The sequence below is a fragment of the Micropterus dolomieu genome, linkage group LG12 (genome assembly GCF_021292245.1).
Source record: "Micropterus dolomieu isolate WLL.071019.BEF.003 ecotype Adirondacks linkage group LG12, ASM2129224v1, whole genome shotgun sequence".
Lineage (NCBI taxonomy): Eukaryota > Metazoa > Chordata > Actinopteri > Centrarchiformes > Centrarchidae > Micropterus > Micropterus dolomieu.
The window spans coordinates 11089458-11108299 of NC_060161.1; the positions used below are offsets into that span (position 1 = coordinate 11089458).

General features: G+C 40.1%; 1 protein-coding gene across 1 annotated transcript in view; it reads right to left on the reverse strand.

The window, feature by feature from the left end:
- nrxn2b (neurexin 2b) overlaps positions 1–18842 on the reverse strand; it is a 578222-nt gene that overhangs the window by 421934 nt on the left and 137446 nt on the right. The window contains exon 4 of the mRNA XM_046065329.1: positions 6075–6092. Coding sequence (XP_045921285.1) covers positions 6075–6092 — 18 coding nt within the window. The remainder of the gene's footprint in view (positions 1–6074; positions 6093–18842) is intronic.

The following is an 18842-nucleotide window of genomic DNA, read 5'->3' on the forward strand; positions in this document are numbered from 1 at the left end:
GTATGTTGTTCATATTTTTACAAACCAACCATGTGTACTGACAGCTCAGTAAATCTGACACGAGGATTGTTCTTCTGCACATTTAAACTCTTTCATGGTTGGGAAACTCCACAGTGGGTGACCAAATTAGAAAGGAATTAGAAAGAAATATTAATACAAAGCCTGTTGGGTGGGTTTAAAAGACTTTGGCAAACAGGCATGATGAAAAACCCTTTAAGTTTCCCTGTGTTTTTGTTTTTCCTGTCTGTACGGTTTGCTGCTGCCTGTGTCTGTCATCGTGTCCTCAGACCCACAGTCACGACTCTGAGGCAACACAGGCAAGTGTTGGTCTCTATATGTGTGTGTGTCTGAGAAAGAAAAATCAAGATTGAGTTATCAAAGCTCAGAGTTGGAGCTCATTTTTGCTTCTATCTTTTTATTGAGAGAATGAATAACTGGTAGAGCGCAGCCCACAGAAAACAGTCTTCTAATAAGAAAGTGTGCAAATCTGTCTCATGTGGTGGTGCTTGTTATCCCCTGTTTGCAGTGTACACTCACAGCGCCATATACATTAAATAAAAAAAAGGAGTAAATGTAATCAAGTAAGGGAATGAATGTAGTATATCAAGTCATAAGAGTGACGTGTGTGTGTACGTGTGTGTTAATGTATGCCACTGGCCTTGGGCAGTACCCAGCACCAGCTGTCAGTAATAAGCTGTAGCGGTTAATGAACGCTCCATCTAAGCTGTGGAGCTACAGGGCACCAAGGCCCATTTAAAGCAGCGGCCTGGCCCTATACTTAGCAAACATCCCTGCTGCTCCAATAATATAACTACATTACTCTGCCCCTTTTTTTCCCCACACACCAGCTCCTTCTCTACCCCCTCCTGGAGTCAAATCAACCTAATAGATCTGCAATGAGCCTGAGTATCGTAATGAAGTTCAGCCTTGGGCTCGACGCAAGCTCCAAAGGACGTCATGTGACTTAATGCCAAGGAGGATTTTTGCACTACTTACAACATAGGGGGATTGGCGGAAGGGTTAGTCAAGTCAAGATGGAAGGACTCTATGTGTTTTTTTCTGTTGATAGTCTTGCTTCCTCACGATTCTGCAAGTGTGTCTAACAAAGAGTGCACGTGCCAAAAAACAAAAACAACTCTTACACGCCGAGCTCACCTCTTTCACGTGCTTTGTTCTCCATGAACCTTTGAACTCGGTATATTGTTTTTCCCTGAGTTTTTCTTCCCCGTCTGTCTTTGTGCTCCTAAAGGCACTCATCACTTCCCCAGGGGATGCAGGTCTTCCTCCCAGTGTATGTCAAACCCTTACTGCAAGACAACGTCTTTCAAGCGCTTTGACTCAAATTATAGGTGTTTAATAAAAAACAGGAAGTACGTCTCCGCTGTGCTGTGATCTCCGAACAAGATGGAAAGATTTAGTCCCATTTTTTGAGTGAAGGAAATCAAACCTGAATTTTGGGGGTCTGTGCAGCTTCCCTTTGATTTGAGGATTAGAGCTATGGACTGTTCATCGCTGTCTTAACAATTACTCTGAGGCTAATGGAAGTGGAAGCCGTTAATCTTCACATGCTAGAACCAATGTAGATCTAGCAGTGCTCTGCATCTCATATTCCTAGTGTGTAGTCTCACACTGCTTAGCTGAATACACTAAGCTCAACGATCACGCGCCATCAACACACCATCATTTATAACCATCCGACGCAATTTCTCAGCAGTCAAGATATTACAGTTTAATTTATTCGTTTGAGACGAGACATGGGTAAAATATAACGACAGTAGGTTTGAGTGATTGCCATGTCAGGGTTTTCTCCAGCGTCAAAAAAATAAAAGGGAAAGAAAGTCAGCAAAGCAGTTAGACAGCCACTGTCAGCAGCATAAACATTTTACAAGTCAGGATTTATTGTCATTAGTGTTAATGATGTCATTTCTAGGCCACACTGCAGCCACACTGAATATACAGTCATTTCTGGTTTTATATACTGGGAGAAAGGGTCCAACATGCACTCCCCCCCTAGCCTTAACATCTGTTCTGACTCCTGTGCCATGAAGACCTGAATACCTAGATGTCAAGAACTTGAACCAGCTCTCGCCAGAAAGAAATAGTAACAATTGCACCCCTGATCCACACACTGTGTAGCAAAAGCAGAAAGGTGCAAATAAAGCTTAACAGAGGGAGGCAAATGAAAAAATAACATCCTTGTTAAAAACAGCCCGTCAGGATACACGTGGTTGGGGAACAAGCAAGACAAGGTGTTCACTAATAATTTTACATTACGCTATTCTTTACTATCTATCACTTTCCAATCTATAAATCTAAATTCCCATGCATCTTCCCACATTTGCTGGTCCAGGTTTCCACTATTTAAGCCACCGTTGTGTTAAGACACAGTGGAGCATAAAACATGGCCTCAAATGGAGCTAATGAGTAGCCGTTTAATTGTAGTGAGTTAAACTGATTCCCTGTGGTAGGTGATGAGAGTCGGACGCCTTGAGTAGTAATTATCTCAGGTAGCTATCTCATTACTGCCCTCCTCCAGAATGTAAATGTGGCCACAGGCTCAGGGTGTTATATTGTGGGATGGCCATTTTTTTGGGCTCTTCTGAGGCCATGCTGTTTATTGCCAGGCGGGGGAAATGGCTTAAGTACCGGTTGCATTCCCAGGGATAATAAAGTGGTTTTACTGTCTATGGTTTCCATGTTTGTGGACGACGTATAAGACTTGTTCAATAATGTAGCCTGGTCGCTGCTATCAAAAATAACATTGCCTCAGTGTGCGGCAAGGTGATGAAAGAAATTCATAAATTAGTAAAGTTATGAACTGTTTAAATGTTTGCAACAGGGCTGTTCTTTCATGCCAATAATTTGTTAACAAACAAGCACACACATCCACAGACAATTTTGGAGACACCAATTAACCTAGCTTGCATGTCTTTAGATGGTGGGAGGAAGCTGGAACACCCAGAGAGAACCCACGCAGACACGGGGAGAACATGCAAACTCCATACAGAAAGGCAACCGAGGTTGAACCCACGGCCTTCTTGCTGTGAGGCAACAGTGCTAACCACTGCACCACCGCGCCACCGCTAATAATAAAGCAGCTTCCATAATTAATACATACATACTGCTAGACCTTGGGACTTTTATGAAAAAACTATGACTGAATAAAAAAATAGCTCCAGGCATTTGTGGGGGTTTGTCTGACTATTGAGCCTTTTAGACGGGGAGTGTGGAGAAAAACAATATGTTCCGTTAAGTGCCACCCTCCACCCAACACAGAGCCCGAATCCCTCATTTTCGTGTCCAAATTGTAGATGTGTAGTTCACTAAGCACTACTGCTACCATGTGTGGTGAGCCAGCCAATCCCACTGCGGCATCAGCTTGAAGAGGCTTCTGCTGGCTCTGACTAGCCTGTGGTTGCCATTCAAGGGAGGGAGAGAGACAAAAAGGGAAAGATAGATGCTAATCATCTGAGCTGAGGCAAACAAGGCTTGAGAGAGACAGAGAGACGTACACAGAAAGATGTCTCTGCCTCAGCCGATGCCAATTTTTGCAGTCAAAATGAAATCCAGCAATAGGATAAGGATCTCTGCTTGTAGTGTGCCTGCCTGCCTCTACATCTAAGGGACAACAATTACCTCAGCCACTACCTGCCTCATAAGCCAGACAATGAAAAGACAAACTTGACTGTCTAGAAAAACAGCAGTGTTAACTTCCAACAGTGATATATTTTGCTACACATGATTCCTTTGACTGGTGTGGAGCTGGATGTGGAATTCGTTCCCATGTGAAAGTCCATGTTAGGAGGTGGATGGGAGATCGGGCTTTGTGTTATTTGTGAAACTAAGTTAATTATTTAAGTTGACCTAAGTTTTAAGTTAAATAATGTTACGCAGGTTACTTACTTCATGTGAGTGAAGTCACATGATTTACATTACGTACTTATTATGACCCATACCCATACAATCTTTTCCTAAACCTAACCAAGTTGTTTTGTTAACTATGTTAACCACATATTTAACTTCATGTGACTTATGTCACGTACTTAAAGTCCAGTTCACCTGGCCTTGTTAGTATACAACAGTCATGTAAGTCATCTTGAAAGTGATTGGCTTTCTGTCATTTAGGTATGATTTACATGTTCTAGAAAATGTATGACGACAGGTTTGTAGGCATATGGAATTTTTCCCGTTGGGACCTCAAAGGTCTACAAAATGTGCACGAAAAACAAAAGCACACATCCCAGAAATATGTTGAATGTGCAGGTTGACACAGAAACAGCTTGTATCTCAAAAGCAAAATGATCTCCCTCTTTTTTGCCTGGTGGATTTAATGAAGATGAAACCCAATTTGCACTGGCCTCTCAGATTAAATTTTAATTAGCTTTTTATTCCTTAGCCTGTCTGGATCTTGATTCTTGCAGGGTGGTAAGAAATGGGTGTGATATTTGAGTATTTGTCCCTACTCTCCACTGCACCCAGAGGGTGAACATGTCCCTAACCAAACCTCCAGTCCCCACCCTGTTTCCAAGCTGCCGCAGACTGACAAAATGCCACATTAGTATTCAGACGACATCAGATCTCTGGGCCAAACACTCACTGGACAAAGCTTGACAAGCACACAAAAAACGATTTACGTATAAGGATCAGGAGTTTGAATCATCGCAGTACAAAACTCACAAGGGAAAATGTACACCATGGGATTGGTTAAAAACCTTTTTATCATGACTGTGTGAGTGTGACTGCATGTTTTTCTCATTATGTGCTACACATTCTGCTGTGATGTATAACTATTTGCAATTCCTAATGCATAGTAGGTACTGCAGCGAGACAAAGCTAATTATTAGGAGGCGAGCGATAACACTGACACATCACTAAAGCAGCTGCAAAGTGCTGCGAGCTAGAGTTTTAAACTCTACCAATCTCACACTTTCTTACTGTTTGTGTGAGGTGTTGATACATCCCATTAGTCTGTCCATCTCTGCTCTCATCCCCCTATCCCAGTCGTTTCCCTCACTCATGTTTTCTACCCCCACTGATTCCAAATGAAATGCTGATAGAAAGCTAGCGTGCTGTGACATGTCAGCAAATTTACAGATAAAGCCTCTGTCCGCGCTTTAATAAATGCCGTAATGGTCCAGAGCACTTTAGGCCTAGTACACAACAACATGGAGGATAGAATGGAATTTGCCCATAACTTTGCATTATAGGAAGGTCATATTGAAATTTAGTGCAATGTGGAAGGGCTTGCTCAAACAAAGTCAGCCGTTAATAGTAGTGAGGATATGCATTGTACGTCTGAATTGCTACCAAAAATCCCATTCAAATATGGGAAGCACTCAACCACACAGATTGAAAGTCTGGTAGGTGCAGTGTTAAAAATTCACTTGGGGCAGAGGAACAAACTGTATAACTGCATGCACATGGCAGCACAAGTCTTTTACTGAAATCCATACCTCTGAGTCTGAATCACTGCATCTGAGCCACAACATGAGTCACATTCACAAACTTCATGAACTTGAAAATGACAGAGGAACAGCTGATTGAATCCAGGCAGTGCAGCATAGCAACATTGTACAGTACAATGTTACTCAAACAGCAATGAGCCTGGGCTCCCCAATGGGTTAGTCATTCACTGAAACCTTTACAATTTGCATTTACATTGGTAAGTTTATGAGACTCACAAAGTAGGGACTAAGAGTTTTGTCTTTTCACAGTTGGAAATACCCCCTTCAGTAGTACAAACTAATGAAAGGTAATGTAGTAGGAAATATGAAATAGCTGCAATGCATAAACAATGAAAATGAGGGGGTGGGGGGACTGTCAATGAGGAAAAAAGAACAAGTTCAGTAGGGATTTCTATTCAACAGTTAGGAGTTTTTCAAAGTGATATTTATTTGCTCATTTTCTACACCACCTGAAGTTAAAAGAGATAATTGGTGGTTTGTTTGTGTGCATGTTTATGTTCACACACACCCAACTGCACTGTATAATAAAGATGGACTGTAACCAGTCAGTGGCAATGGCAGGGGGCTGAGTGCATATTAAAGAACATGGTTAGAAGGAAGTTGACTTACCGATTTGAGATGAATCACCTGTAGAGGAAGAAAAATAAGAGAGAAAAAGAGAGGATGGATCAGTTCAAAAAGCAAAGCAAAAAAGTCGCTTAAGCACATCTGCTCGCCAAAATATAGTCACGACAAAATGAGATATAATAGCGCAGGGAGAAAAAGAGAAAGTCAGACTGCAATTAACATTGGATGTCTACAAGTGTGCTATTTCACATAAGCCCCAACGCAGAGCTGCTAATTGAGATGGTGGAGGAAAACAACAACCAGGGATGTTTAGAAGGCAGAATTCATATTTTCTTTATAAAACAAGTCTTAAAGGTCAAACAAGGACCTCTCAGACAGCAGCTAACTTCTTGACATTCACTTTCCACTTCTGCAAATAGCTCTTCCTAGGACTCAAACTAATTAAAAAAAAAAAAAAAAGAAAACTGTTGTGGTTCTTTAAAAAAGTGTTCTCCCAAACTGCATTTACCATGTATTTCTGACTTTTTAAACACCAGATCATCCAATTAAATAAGAGGGGTTTTTTAAACAAAAGCAACCTAGCCAAGGGGAATGATAATAATAATATTAAAAAACTCTGGGCGACAAATAAAGAGGGACAGCTAATTATAAAAACCCAGAATTCAACATTTCAGTGGCAATACTATATATGTAAATAATAACTTTTAATAAGTAGTTAATTGGTGCAACATCAGAGAGTAGGCCTAGCATAATATAGCTCTAGTCATCTCCTGATAGAATAACATGGCACATCAACCTATGATGGTTCAGGTAGACTTTACACTGTACACAGTTACGGTCTGAGTCACAGATATAGAGTATAGAGTTTGAAAATATTAGAGCAAGAGGAAGAAAGAGAGGTAGGGAGTAGGCAGAGGTCCACCCAATACCAGTGGTTGATAAAAAGGGGAACACAGCCTGGCTCATATTCCTTTTGGATTCCGTCCAGTGTTCAATAAATGATTCAGAAAAGAAAAAAAAAGTTTTAATAAGCATGCATAATTTTCATCCAAAATATTGATCCATGCTGTCAGGTCAAATTCCTAATTAAAGATTGGAGCTGCTACATCAGTTGGCAGGTGTTAAGTATTAAAGCAAGTAAACAGCAGGTGTTAAGATCAATTCGAGGTGGAGGGCGCATTCAATTATTTTGTAAACCCTTTTTTTGTACCCGGATAAGTTAAGCTTACACACAGTAGAATTTCTGCCCATGTTGCAAAATATTGAGATACATAAACACATGTCTTGGACCCATATGCCTTGGTATTTTATAGTGTTCCTTTGTCCTAAAAGGTCAGCTAATAATGTTTGTTGTATGGAATAAGACACCACTTAAAGATAACTGGTTGAAAAAAAAAAAAAATTTTTTTCTTGCATAACCTTGCATTATTAAATAAATATTGATATCCCATGCATCCAATGCACTTTAGTTGATTGACATCATTACATCGTGTACAGTATAGTGCCATATTCGAATGGAACATTACACTACATGGGAAAAAAAGAAACCTTTATTGTATACCTTAATGCCTCTGTGTGTTTGAAAAGTCTACTTAAAGACATACAAAGTTCATGAGCTCACTCAAATGCACAGTGTCAGAAGAGGGCGATTAATATTTAGCCCACTGAGCTGCTGGTTATGTTCCGTAATAGTATATTACTACCAGCCATGAACAAAGTGGCTGAGGATAGGCTGTCATCCTTACTGGCGACATGGCTACCATTCTGTGTCCAAGGTGAAAAGAAGCTGCTTTAGTCCCAGCACATGGAGCAGAGCATGAATCCCAGCCAGAGCAGATGGAGCACAGGGCACTCTGCCTTGCAGTGTCGGCCTTGTTCTTGATCTACAGTCCAGGCACAAGAGCTGAGACAGAGCTTGAATGTCCGCAATGGTGGAAGAAGTCAACAGCACAAAAGGTGCCAGAGGAATGAACACAATCAATAAGCCTTGGTCTCCCAGGCTTCGCTTGTTAATATCCTGGATTTTGACAAGATATCACCAGCTCCCTGCTGCCGTGCGTGCTCTGACATCAACAAATGTGCTCTAACACTTGGGAGTACAGCCAATGACGGAGACAAGTAAGATGTGAGTGTGTGTGTGAATGAAGAGATAGTTGGTCAAACATGGCTCATCTAACATGCCTTTCCTTCTTCTCCCAGGCCACAGTGAGCATACCAGAAGAGGAATAAAGATGTAAAGAGCAGCAAACATGCTCCCATGTAATATCATGTCATGGCAGGTGTGTACAAATATAAAGTTATAGCAGCATCACCATCTTTACAGTGTCGGATACAGAGCCACGGTGTCCATGTTTTATTTATTGATGATGTATCATTCTGGAAAGCTCATAGGACCCAGGGGCAGAGCTATAAAGTCTCAAGTGACCCATGTAGTATAGTAAATAACCCCAGCTGGATGCCAGCAACAGTTTGGTGCTCAGTATTTCATGAAGGAAAAATATTGAGGCCAAAGCTGGTGAGCTGCAGCGACAGTGCCGGCAAGTTCTGAAGCTGTGTGAAGCTTTTGTAGCAGCCACATTTTCCACAGACTCTTTGTATGATACCCCTCAAACAATGCATGTAACTCTTTGTGACTATTGCATGTTACTTTTGGCAGCTCAGTGTCTCAGCAGAGAAGCAGTGACCCCATGTCTGCTGTCAATTTACTTTCTATCTGTTACCACACTGTCCACACCTCTGTCAACCTTTTTCCTTATAAATGCGGAGATAGAGTGTGGAGTAAACACGACAAACACGAATGAGTGAGACACCGGGCACAAACAAACACAGACGCACATTTGCCACACATTTACACAAATGGAGAAGATCAAGACATGGACACAACTAATGGGCCATCATGCCCTGGTGGCAGCTTACAGTACTGGTATGTTCAGCTAAAATCCTTGTGATTCGACCAATGCAAACCATTTCAAGCTACAATCACCACAGCGGGTACAAGTAGCGCCTCTGTCAGTCCAACCAAAATTGATGCGACTCACCTATGAAGCCTCATAGTAATCCACTGGTCGATTAAATTCTAACAAAAACTGTCTTGTTATGCTGTCAAAGTTCCAGACTATCCAATCCAGTAAAATAATTTAGTGCAAAACAGGATCATTCCATCAATAAATCTCCAGGGACTGCTGCTGCACCATTTCACATTTGCCGGCAGACGTGGCTAGTATGACATTTTAACCGTAAAAACTCAGATTTGGATGTAAACAAATGCGATGTCTTGTATTCATATTAGCTGATAAACTTGACTGACACCTAATTCAACCCAATAGGAGTTCACATGTCCAGTCCACAGCCCCACAATATTGACTTGTTATTAATTTGTCATTTTTGTGCTTCTACTACTTTCTTCACAGCTCCCTATGACCCCGTTTCATTCCGTCAACTTAAGGCTGCATTTCCCACAAGGAGCATTTTGCCTGCCTGATTTTGCTGACACATGTCTGGGATGCTTCTGGGACACGTTGCGGCCGCGTCTACTGGACTCACAAGCATTGACGATAATGAGTGCGATTAGCTCCAGCAACCGCAACGCAGCCATGACGTGGCGTATTTTTAAAAATATGCTAATACATACCCTTAGAAAAAACTGTGTAAAATAATAATCTTTAATGGTATTGGTATATCCCCAGCTATACACACAGCTATGCATGTGTTAGCAAACATTTTCAAGCGGAAACAAAAAATACATTAGTTTTAGTGTGTTTAAACTTGTAATAATCAATTCCAAGAACTACATTCAATTTACTTCGGATGTGCCTTGAATAGGCGTTTTGCATGAATTTTACAGGAATGGTAGTTGGGCAGGTAGAGGTTGGGCAACCATGCTTAAATATACTGCAACATGCTTAGTGGGGAAAAAAAGAAACAATACATATACACAAGCATATCAGCAAAATAGCAGGCTATTTGTTTTAGTTATTTGAGGGCAAAGATAATATTTCAAACAAAACCTAGTAAGCTTACTGTTAGCTACCTACAATACATGTGTTTTTGTTTGTATGTTTTAGATATCAGAAGGAAAAATATTAGGGTAAAAACACGGTTCATCTTGCTGTTATGTACAGAGGTTAAGTTACTCTATCAAGTTCAAATTAGTGCTAGCAGCCAATGTTAGCTTGATTGTTATTTTGCTGTTATTCTAAGCTCCACATTCCCTACCCACATTGTGTATGCTTCCTTGAGTTAAAACACAGTCCAACATGCTGTAACATAGCTAATTAGCCTACTGTTGTTTAGCTTTAATGTTTAAATTGGAGCGAGCAGCTTTTGTTAGCTTGCTACTTAGTCTACTCAGATTACAAATCCTACAGGTCTCACCCACCGTGTGTTGATATGTATAAACCTTGGATTGAACTGTTGGTTAATGCTTTGAACATTTTCTGGACTTTGGTTTGGTAATTTTTACATTGATTGTATGGTCAAAGACGCACTGACATTTTAGCTAGTTTATTCATCAGAACATTGCAGTCTCACTAAGATATACTAATAGCAAACATATTTGCACAAGGGAAACATTTACAAAGCTACAGATTCACTCATTTAAAGGTTCATAGCTGACACAACAATTGTATCAAGAATTAGAAAATAGTTATTTATCAGTCTAAATCAACTTCCAAATTCAAAAATGAACGAGAAGCCATTGCCATTTCTATTTTGCACTCTCCCTTTGCTAACTTGCACCCATAAATAAACATCATTTAATCTTACAGAGCTGCTACTTGTGGAAAACACATATGAGAGGTACAGCAAAAACAGACAGTGGGCATAAGGCAACATCAAGAACAACATAATAGGAATTACTGAGTTCAGTCAAAAAACCCAACACAGCATGACTCTCACTTATTTCACTTTTAATAAAACTGCTCCTGGTGAGGTATTGTGCAATGTGAATGACTGACAATACTGTGTCAGTGGTATCTACACAGTGATAATCATGTCATGTTTATACAAGAGTGTCCTTATGCGATGGGCATAGTATTCGCCTTTAGCGAATCCACAAGAGATTGTGGGGTAAAATCTACTCTCACACAGAGGTGACAACCCAACTGCTGGAATGACTTTGTGCTTATTTTCCACAACAGTGAGCAAACAAGGGAAAACTGCTGGCATTCTGCCATGATCAAGATCTTATTACTGGTGGATTTCACCTAATAAGCTAAATGGATAAAAAACAGTAGGCTACTCACACCACTGTGCTCTCTTGAGTTGTGCGAGGAATAAAATACCCTGAAATCCCATGCTAGAGGTTCACCACAGACAATGACCACCTGTGAACAGTTCACACGATTGCAATGGCTCTCAGGCTTTTATTGAAAACCAATTATTCTAATCTATGTTCTAGTGAAGAATAGATTCGACCACATACAGTCCAGTTACGACTAGGGCTGTAAAGGTTCTGAAACCAAGACAGAAACTACCACACAAATGTCCACGGTCTTGTGTCACGGTTTGAGCTCCCATTACGATAGTGTATTGCTCTGAAAGTGGCCCGGGGACAGGCTTTTTATGAGCAGGGTATGTTTCTAATTCTAGTAGATTATTTCCTGTTTCACCATTTTAATTCTACTTCATTCTCCACCTTATATTAGTGTTTAGGTCTACTCACTACTTGAATCTCCCTTTCCCTTTAGTTTTCTTTTCCCCACACTCGCTGTCTCTCTCTCTCTCTCTTTCTCTCTCTCTCTCTCTCTCTCACACACACACACCTCTGCTGCAAACACATGGGCTTGCCCCGCCTCTCTCTTTCTTTCTCTTCTGCTTACTTTCTCCATCAGCAGTATGTTTTACAAAGTTTCTGCATTTCATAAACTCAACTGTGATTCCGTTTTCACAGCTCAGATGTAACACATATGAATCGACACCAACGTAGTACCGAATGACATCTGCACTGGTGTGTTCACTGTTGCTCCATGCTTCCCGCGTCTTGTAATGTAATAGATAACATCTCTCTGTGTGTTTCTCTGCTAAATGATAAAATGCTGTTCTGCAGTTCTGAGTCTTTTCTTTGGATCCATAAACCTGTTTTTGCCAGACAACATAGCCTATTTCCTGAAACGTAAGTTAAAGGGGTCATATTGTGCTCTTTTTCAGGGTTAAAATGTTATTTAGAGGTTTTGTGCACATTGCTGCAGTACCTTTTTTCACACTGTGTGTTGAATGCTTTGTTTTAGTTATGGGATGAGGCATCTCACGTCTATTCAATCTTTGTTGGGAGTATCACGTATGCGTCTAGCCAAACAGAACTAGAGTAGGGCAGGTCCTGACAAGTTGTGCGATCTAAAACAACGCCGCTTCAGTCGGGTAAGTAGGGCTTCGGTTCAGCTGTACATGTTTCCGTCAAGAGTTTCAGAGTGGTAAGTCTTTAATATATAAATTTTTAACTGTGCACTGGTTTCTAACATTGAGTAGGGAGGGTGGGGGTGATGGGAGGCAGCGGGCGGACGTCTAGTCACTGTGTGTCCTGCAGCTGAGTGTGTTTCTCCACCAGTGTGTTTGAGTGCGTGCCACACTAGCCACTAGGTGAGCAAAGTGAAGCACATAGGTTATGGAAGTAAAGGCTGGGCTACAATTGAGCTGTTTTCAGGCAGTATTGTGTGAGATGGTTACTCCCTTTGCGGTGGACTTTTTCACTTTGCAAACCTATTACATGTGCAAAAAGATATATAACACAAAAAAGGATAGGAAAAAAGTCAAAACGCATTATATGACCTCTTTAAGCAACATTACTTATGTAACTTAAATAACTTAACTTTAAAGGAATTAAGAAACTAAAAAGAATCAATGATGACTTTTTGATCGAGTTACGCCGATTGTTTAAGTGAGCGTTGATAAGCTGGCTGTCACGAGCTACAGCTACGTATCTGATAGATATAAGCAGATCAGCAAAAGAAGGATAAATGCCCAAGAGGTTCTGGCAATAACATGAGTGAGGGAGAATCCGATAGGGGAGAGATAATGGCAGCTCATTAATTCTCACAACGTAGGCTGACAGAAACAGCAAGTTAATTAACAACAGTGTGTTTTTAACTGTGTTGTGAAACCGTACCTACCTGAGAGTCCAGACTGAGAGGCAGAACTGAGCAGGTCCAGAGCAGAAATCGGGAATATAGGCTATTAGATGGACGAGTGTCCAAGGAGAGCAGACGGTATTTAAGCGTTATTATGCGTGATCACTTTTAACTTTTATTATAGCCTACTACATATTCTTCTTCAACCGATCTAATATAATGGCTTAAATGTGTTTATTATGTTGTTGTTAGTTTGTTGTAGTCTACAGTTTGGGCTTCTGATTAATATTAAAATGTGGCTATTTGACTTTTTTTGATCTGTAATGAAATTATGCAATTGTAAAATGAATAAACCCCATAACTACCACACTGCCGTTGTCATCCTTCAGTTCAAAGTGCTCTCACCTAGCTGAGGGCTTCATTTTTCTTTCCCTTTGATATAAATTGGAGCATTACTTCACTGCTCTGAGCAGAGGTCAGGCATGCGAGAAAAAAAACAAAACAAAACAAAAAAAGACTCCCCTTAAAAATTCAAATCTCAAAATAAAAAATTTAATGTGTACCCAGCGATCAAATATTTGGGTCCACCCCAACCACCTCGACCCTGACCCCACCCTGACTTCTCTTTTTAAACTAAGACTACTTTTAGTGTTAAACAGTGACTCTAAGGGCTTCCCCCAGTGCAGTGAATTATGATGCTAAAAGCTGCCATGTGCGTTGGTACCAGACGCCAAAGGACATGACAAAGCGTAGGGATTTGACGTCTTGGGAATGAGAAATATTATATAATATTATGTTTAGAACCAGTTTAACACACAGTCAGGAAGACAATCAACTTTGAATTTAAACTGAGGAGGCTGATTATTTTAGTGGTTTTAATTTTTTTGTTTTAGTTTTTTAGTTTTAGTTTGTGTTCTTAAGTCTAATGAAATTCCTTCAGGATATTCTTTTCTAGAAAGGGTTTTTTTGTTCGCACTGAAACTTTTCACGTACTATTGCATGGAAGGTTGGATATCGGCCTGTAGCTGGTCAGCGCATTAACATCTAGGTTGGGTTTCTCTAGTAAGGGTTTAACAGCAGCTGCTTTGAAGGCATCTGGGAAGACACCTGATGTATTTACAATCTTCAGGACATGGCCTGAAACACCCACTTAAAAATGTTGGAGGTAAAGGGTCAAAATTAATTGTTTTTGGTAAGAAATATAATGCCATGAACCCCAGCATACAGCTGCTCTGTACTGCACAGTTAAATCACATCAAGCATGTAATGGATGCTCTAATTAAGTCTATTAACAAAAAACTCACAAGGATCCAAATAGACTTTCAAACAACAGAAAATAATGGAAGTTTAACAGTGATTACATGCTCTTCCTTATCCCTGGTGTCTCTTTGGGCAAGTTGAGAAGTACAGAAATATACTGACTTTTATATTTTTATTATCAGTACATTATTTTTAAGTGTTCTGTCTTAGCCTGGGTCACTTTAACAGTACAACAGCCAATTTGTTTAAATGTTCAAATGATTTAAATACAACACATTCTTATTACATTGAATTATTCAGTACATAAGTGCAGAAGTAATTTGCTGTTCCCTGTGTTTTTCTCTTTGGCTTCATTGGCTTTTCCATTATCTACTGTCAGTATATGACATCCCAAGTTGGTACTAGACAAAAGATCGTATAGATTACTAATAAGCTACAGACACTAAGGCTTTACGAAGTTCAATATGAGGTAAAATGCTCATCCAGCCAAGTGCTAAGAACACAATGTGCCTAAGATTTGGCATTTAAAGTGGGGCTCTTCGCCAGCAAGTGACATTCAGTGCCTCGGTTTTATTTTTCCTGAAGATGTCACTGTCAAGTTATCATGTGACTGAGTAAACGATGGCAAGTTAAACGTGGCAGAATCTGTATTTATTTTTATGTTTGGCAGCTAGCAGCTAAACACTTACTTACATTGTTAATTCTGAAAAACAGAGCAGAATTGTTTTTTTTTATTTCACATGAATGTGTTACGCTTCCATAGCAGTCCACACTGTTATGAGTGCACCATCTGGGTATTCAGAGTGCAGTGCAATTTGCCATAAGTGTGAACACATTTATACACTCAAAATAGCAAGTGTAAGTATGAAGGAATGTGAACTGAGACACCGCTCATGAGTGCGCCATTATATCCTACCCCAGAGGTGGGCTGTTCCGCGCAATGTGCCGAGGCAAAACCAATTCTGCCATGTGAAGTAGCATCATATCTTTCTAATCACAATAGGATGGAGTCCTCGCCTCCTTGGGTTCAGACCTCCACTGGACATCAAGTCTGCTACTAAGTTAATTGGTCCCAACACCCAGGGCACCCTGTTCACCAGACCTGCCAATGCCACAATCAGTGTTAACAGCCATCTTGCAAGGAATCATCTCTAGACATGCGATGGGGATAAACTGATCATGGAGACTCACTTTGCTCTTTTGGCAGGATTCCACAAAAAAAAGAGCCTGCTCTGTGAAGCCTCAGTTTCAGTCCCAGGATTTGCAAGCACCTCTGAACAGACCACATGTACGTGGGACTACTTGCACCAAAGCTGCCATCAAGTCCATGAGTGGAACTGGGATCCAAACTGAAATAACAACTGGCAGACACTAAAGTACTGTATCCTTTCCAAGGGCAGTACAACTGTTGCTGTGCCTGGCCCCAGAACCATGGCCAATATTGTCATCTAAAATTGCTTGAGTCATTGTTCATCGCCGTCATCACTGGTCAGATTTGGCAGGGGCCCAGAGAAAACTACGAAGTCCGACATTGTCGTTGTATGCAGGACTTGACATTAACACCGGGTGGATTTCAGCCGTGGCGGGTAACACAGTCACTGCCACTAGCCACTTTGGTGTGCTGAAAAATTGCAGTCTTGTCAAAATGCATCTGAAATAACAAACACATTGCAATTTGACACGACACTACACCCCCCATGAGTACTACCTGAACAGAGTGTTTGCTCGTTGATCCCTTCGTAAAACCTATTGTCTTGACCGACAACACTGTAAATAAGTCGACGCAGTGGAGATTAAACTAGCGGACTGGCTGTCGGACTGAGGGCTATTTTAGCCTGCGATTAACCCTGTAATGCCAAGTGTATCACATATGATACGTGAGTTTTAGAGACCTCTACATCATCAGTGTGATCATTTTTTCCCCAAAATCCTGATCTATACAATCAGATAGGGGCTGAAATTTGTCCACCATAGGTCATAGGTTTTACTAGGAAACTTTTGTCAGTTTTGAAGGAGTTAAGATGAGAAAAACATTCAAATTGTTTTGGATACTTCAATATGAATATTTACTGGATGGAGATGTATAGTTACTTAATTTAGAGTAAAATCTAAAAGTTTTATTGCATATCCTTCATTATGCATACCATTAAGCTACATACACTCTTAATCATTTAATTAAACTAATTAAAGGTCATGATAGACATAGTTTTAGTCTATATTGTATTTTCCTGCTGTATTGAGATGCTTAATGTCTAATTGGATGCTCACTTCATTATAATTGTCTTTTGGTCATTGATTTTCAAGAAAAACTGACCAATTCAGAGAAGGAATACACAGTGATTTGTTTTTGGTTTGTATCTTTTAATTGGCAAAAACGTACAACATTGAAGCTGATGGATGGCAATTCAAGTGACGTAGAGCAGTTAGGGGAAGATGCTGATGCTGCTGATGATAAAAGGCTTAAAAAGTGTTGGGTTCTGCATGTTTTTTGTTGTTTTAAAAAAACATGATGTGGGAAAAACATTGCAATAAATTTGGAATGTATCAAATATGATACAAAAAAAAAAATCTTTTTGATTTTGGCATTTGGTATAATTAATAACCACTCCATTTTAAAAAAAAATGAAATAAATTCTGGGAATTGTTTGATGGTACAGACATGGATAATTTTCAATTTGACCAGTGTCAGTGATAGCAAGCTTTTTTAATAGCAGGAGAATCCGCACAACAGTTGTGTCTCACTCTCTCCTGCAGTGCTGCTGTTAAATTCGGTAAAATTACAGATAGTTTATGTTAAGGGTCATAACATAAACTACTAGCAGGGCTGCCCTATGTCACATCATATCGTCATATCACAACTAGGCTACCTTTCCAGATTTGATTCTATGTTTTATTAAGTTCTCATGCCATAGGAAAGCAGATGCGTTTGTGGATTTTTTCTTAGACAAAAATAATTTCTTATTCTTTGCTCTTGTTTCTAATACAGATCATTTTCTACTCTGGATTACAGTATTTACTGCTGTTATAAATAAACAGTGTTTCTTAGTTTTTATCTTTTCGATTCATATTTTACACCCATGCAGTGCTTTCATTATATACAATAAGAAGTTTCTCTTTTATGTGTTTATCTTAATAGACTACATGTTTTCAAAAAAAGAGCTTTACACACAAACTTATCAGAGCTAATGATATTAGTACATTTTAGCACACCATAGTCAACTTTAATCATATAAAATGTAATTTTCCAACAACAAAAATGTGGCTAGTGAAAATGCTGTGCAGCTAGTAGCTTTGGAAAACCATAAGCCACATTGGCTTGTGGGCAAAGAAGTTAATCTCAAGCAATGCGTGTATGTATACACTGACTCAACATTGTGATCGTGATCTCCAGTTGTTGTGATCGGGAGTCATCATGAATAACAAACTTTTTACATTTACGCAGCAATTTTGAATAGGATTAAACGTTGCCCGCTCTGGCCTCACACAATACACTTCACTATGGGTGCTGATGTTGCCAACTTCATGTTTCTCAACATAGAGCTGCCAATAGTCATAGTTGGTTTCTCAGAGGATGTGTTGCTGAGTGGGGAACCTGTTAGAAAAGTGAACTGGCTGGTGGTGAACCGTGTGCCTAGGACTATGCATTCTTCTTCAATCACCCAGCCTGCCCGGCTTCCCTGCTGCTCGAGAGCTGCTAACTAAAGCAGCTAATGGTTGAGTTTCCATGGTGTGTATTTCCAGTTCACTAAGTCTCGTCTCCAACGCGAGAAATAATGATGTATGTATTACTTTATTTAATACATGTGCGATTGTCACTAAAGGAGGCAGAGGAATCTAAACATTTGACACACCGAGCAAGAGACAGTAGGAGAGTTAGAAATTCCCTCTGAAGCATGTAGTTCTTCCATCAACTACGTCACTGTAACGTCAAATGACTGAATGCTGGATGTAGGAAGAACTATTTGGCAAACTCAGATTTCTCTGTCAATACAGCACGCACTGAGGAGTTTATTGTTTCAGTGGACTGCATTTACCATCAACACTGATTGGACATCCACATAAAATGTGCTAAATTTGCCCTGTATGGTTGTAGGACTTTCTGCGTCGTGGTTATAAGGTGGTCAATGGTCAAGGTTAAGAAATGATCATGGCCATGGTTAAAAGAACACAACGTTTGATTATATATACACACATTCATTTTTATTTCTTTACATCTTGCTGCATCAACAGGAGGCAGAATAAAGCTCTGTTGCCAGGTAACACTGACACAGTTGAGCAACTGGGCTGTGTTGATAGCTAGAGTGGTTTTCTGATTGGTCCTTTAGGCCCTGAGTGGTTCAGAAAAGAAGACCGACAGTCAGAACTGCCATCATTAGCCTGTTTAAGTGCCGTGTGGGACTGCAGAAAGACGGTGTAGTGGCTAAAGGGGGTAAAAATAATAAAATGGGTTTAAGGGGCAAAAATGTAATACTGTTTCAATGTATGG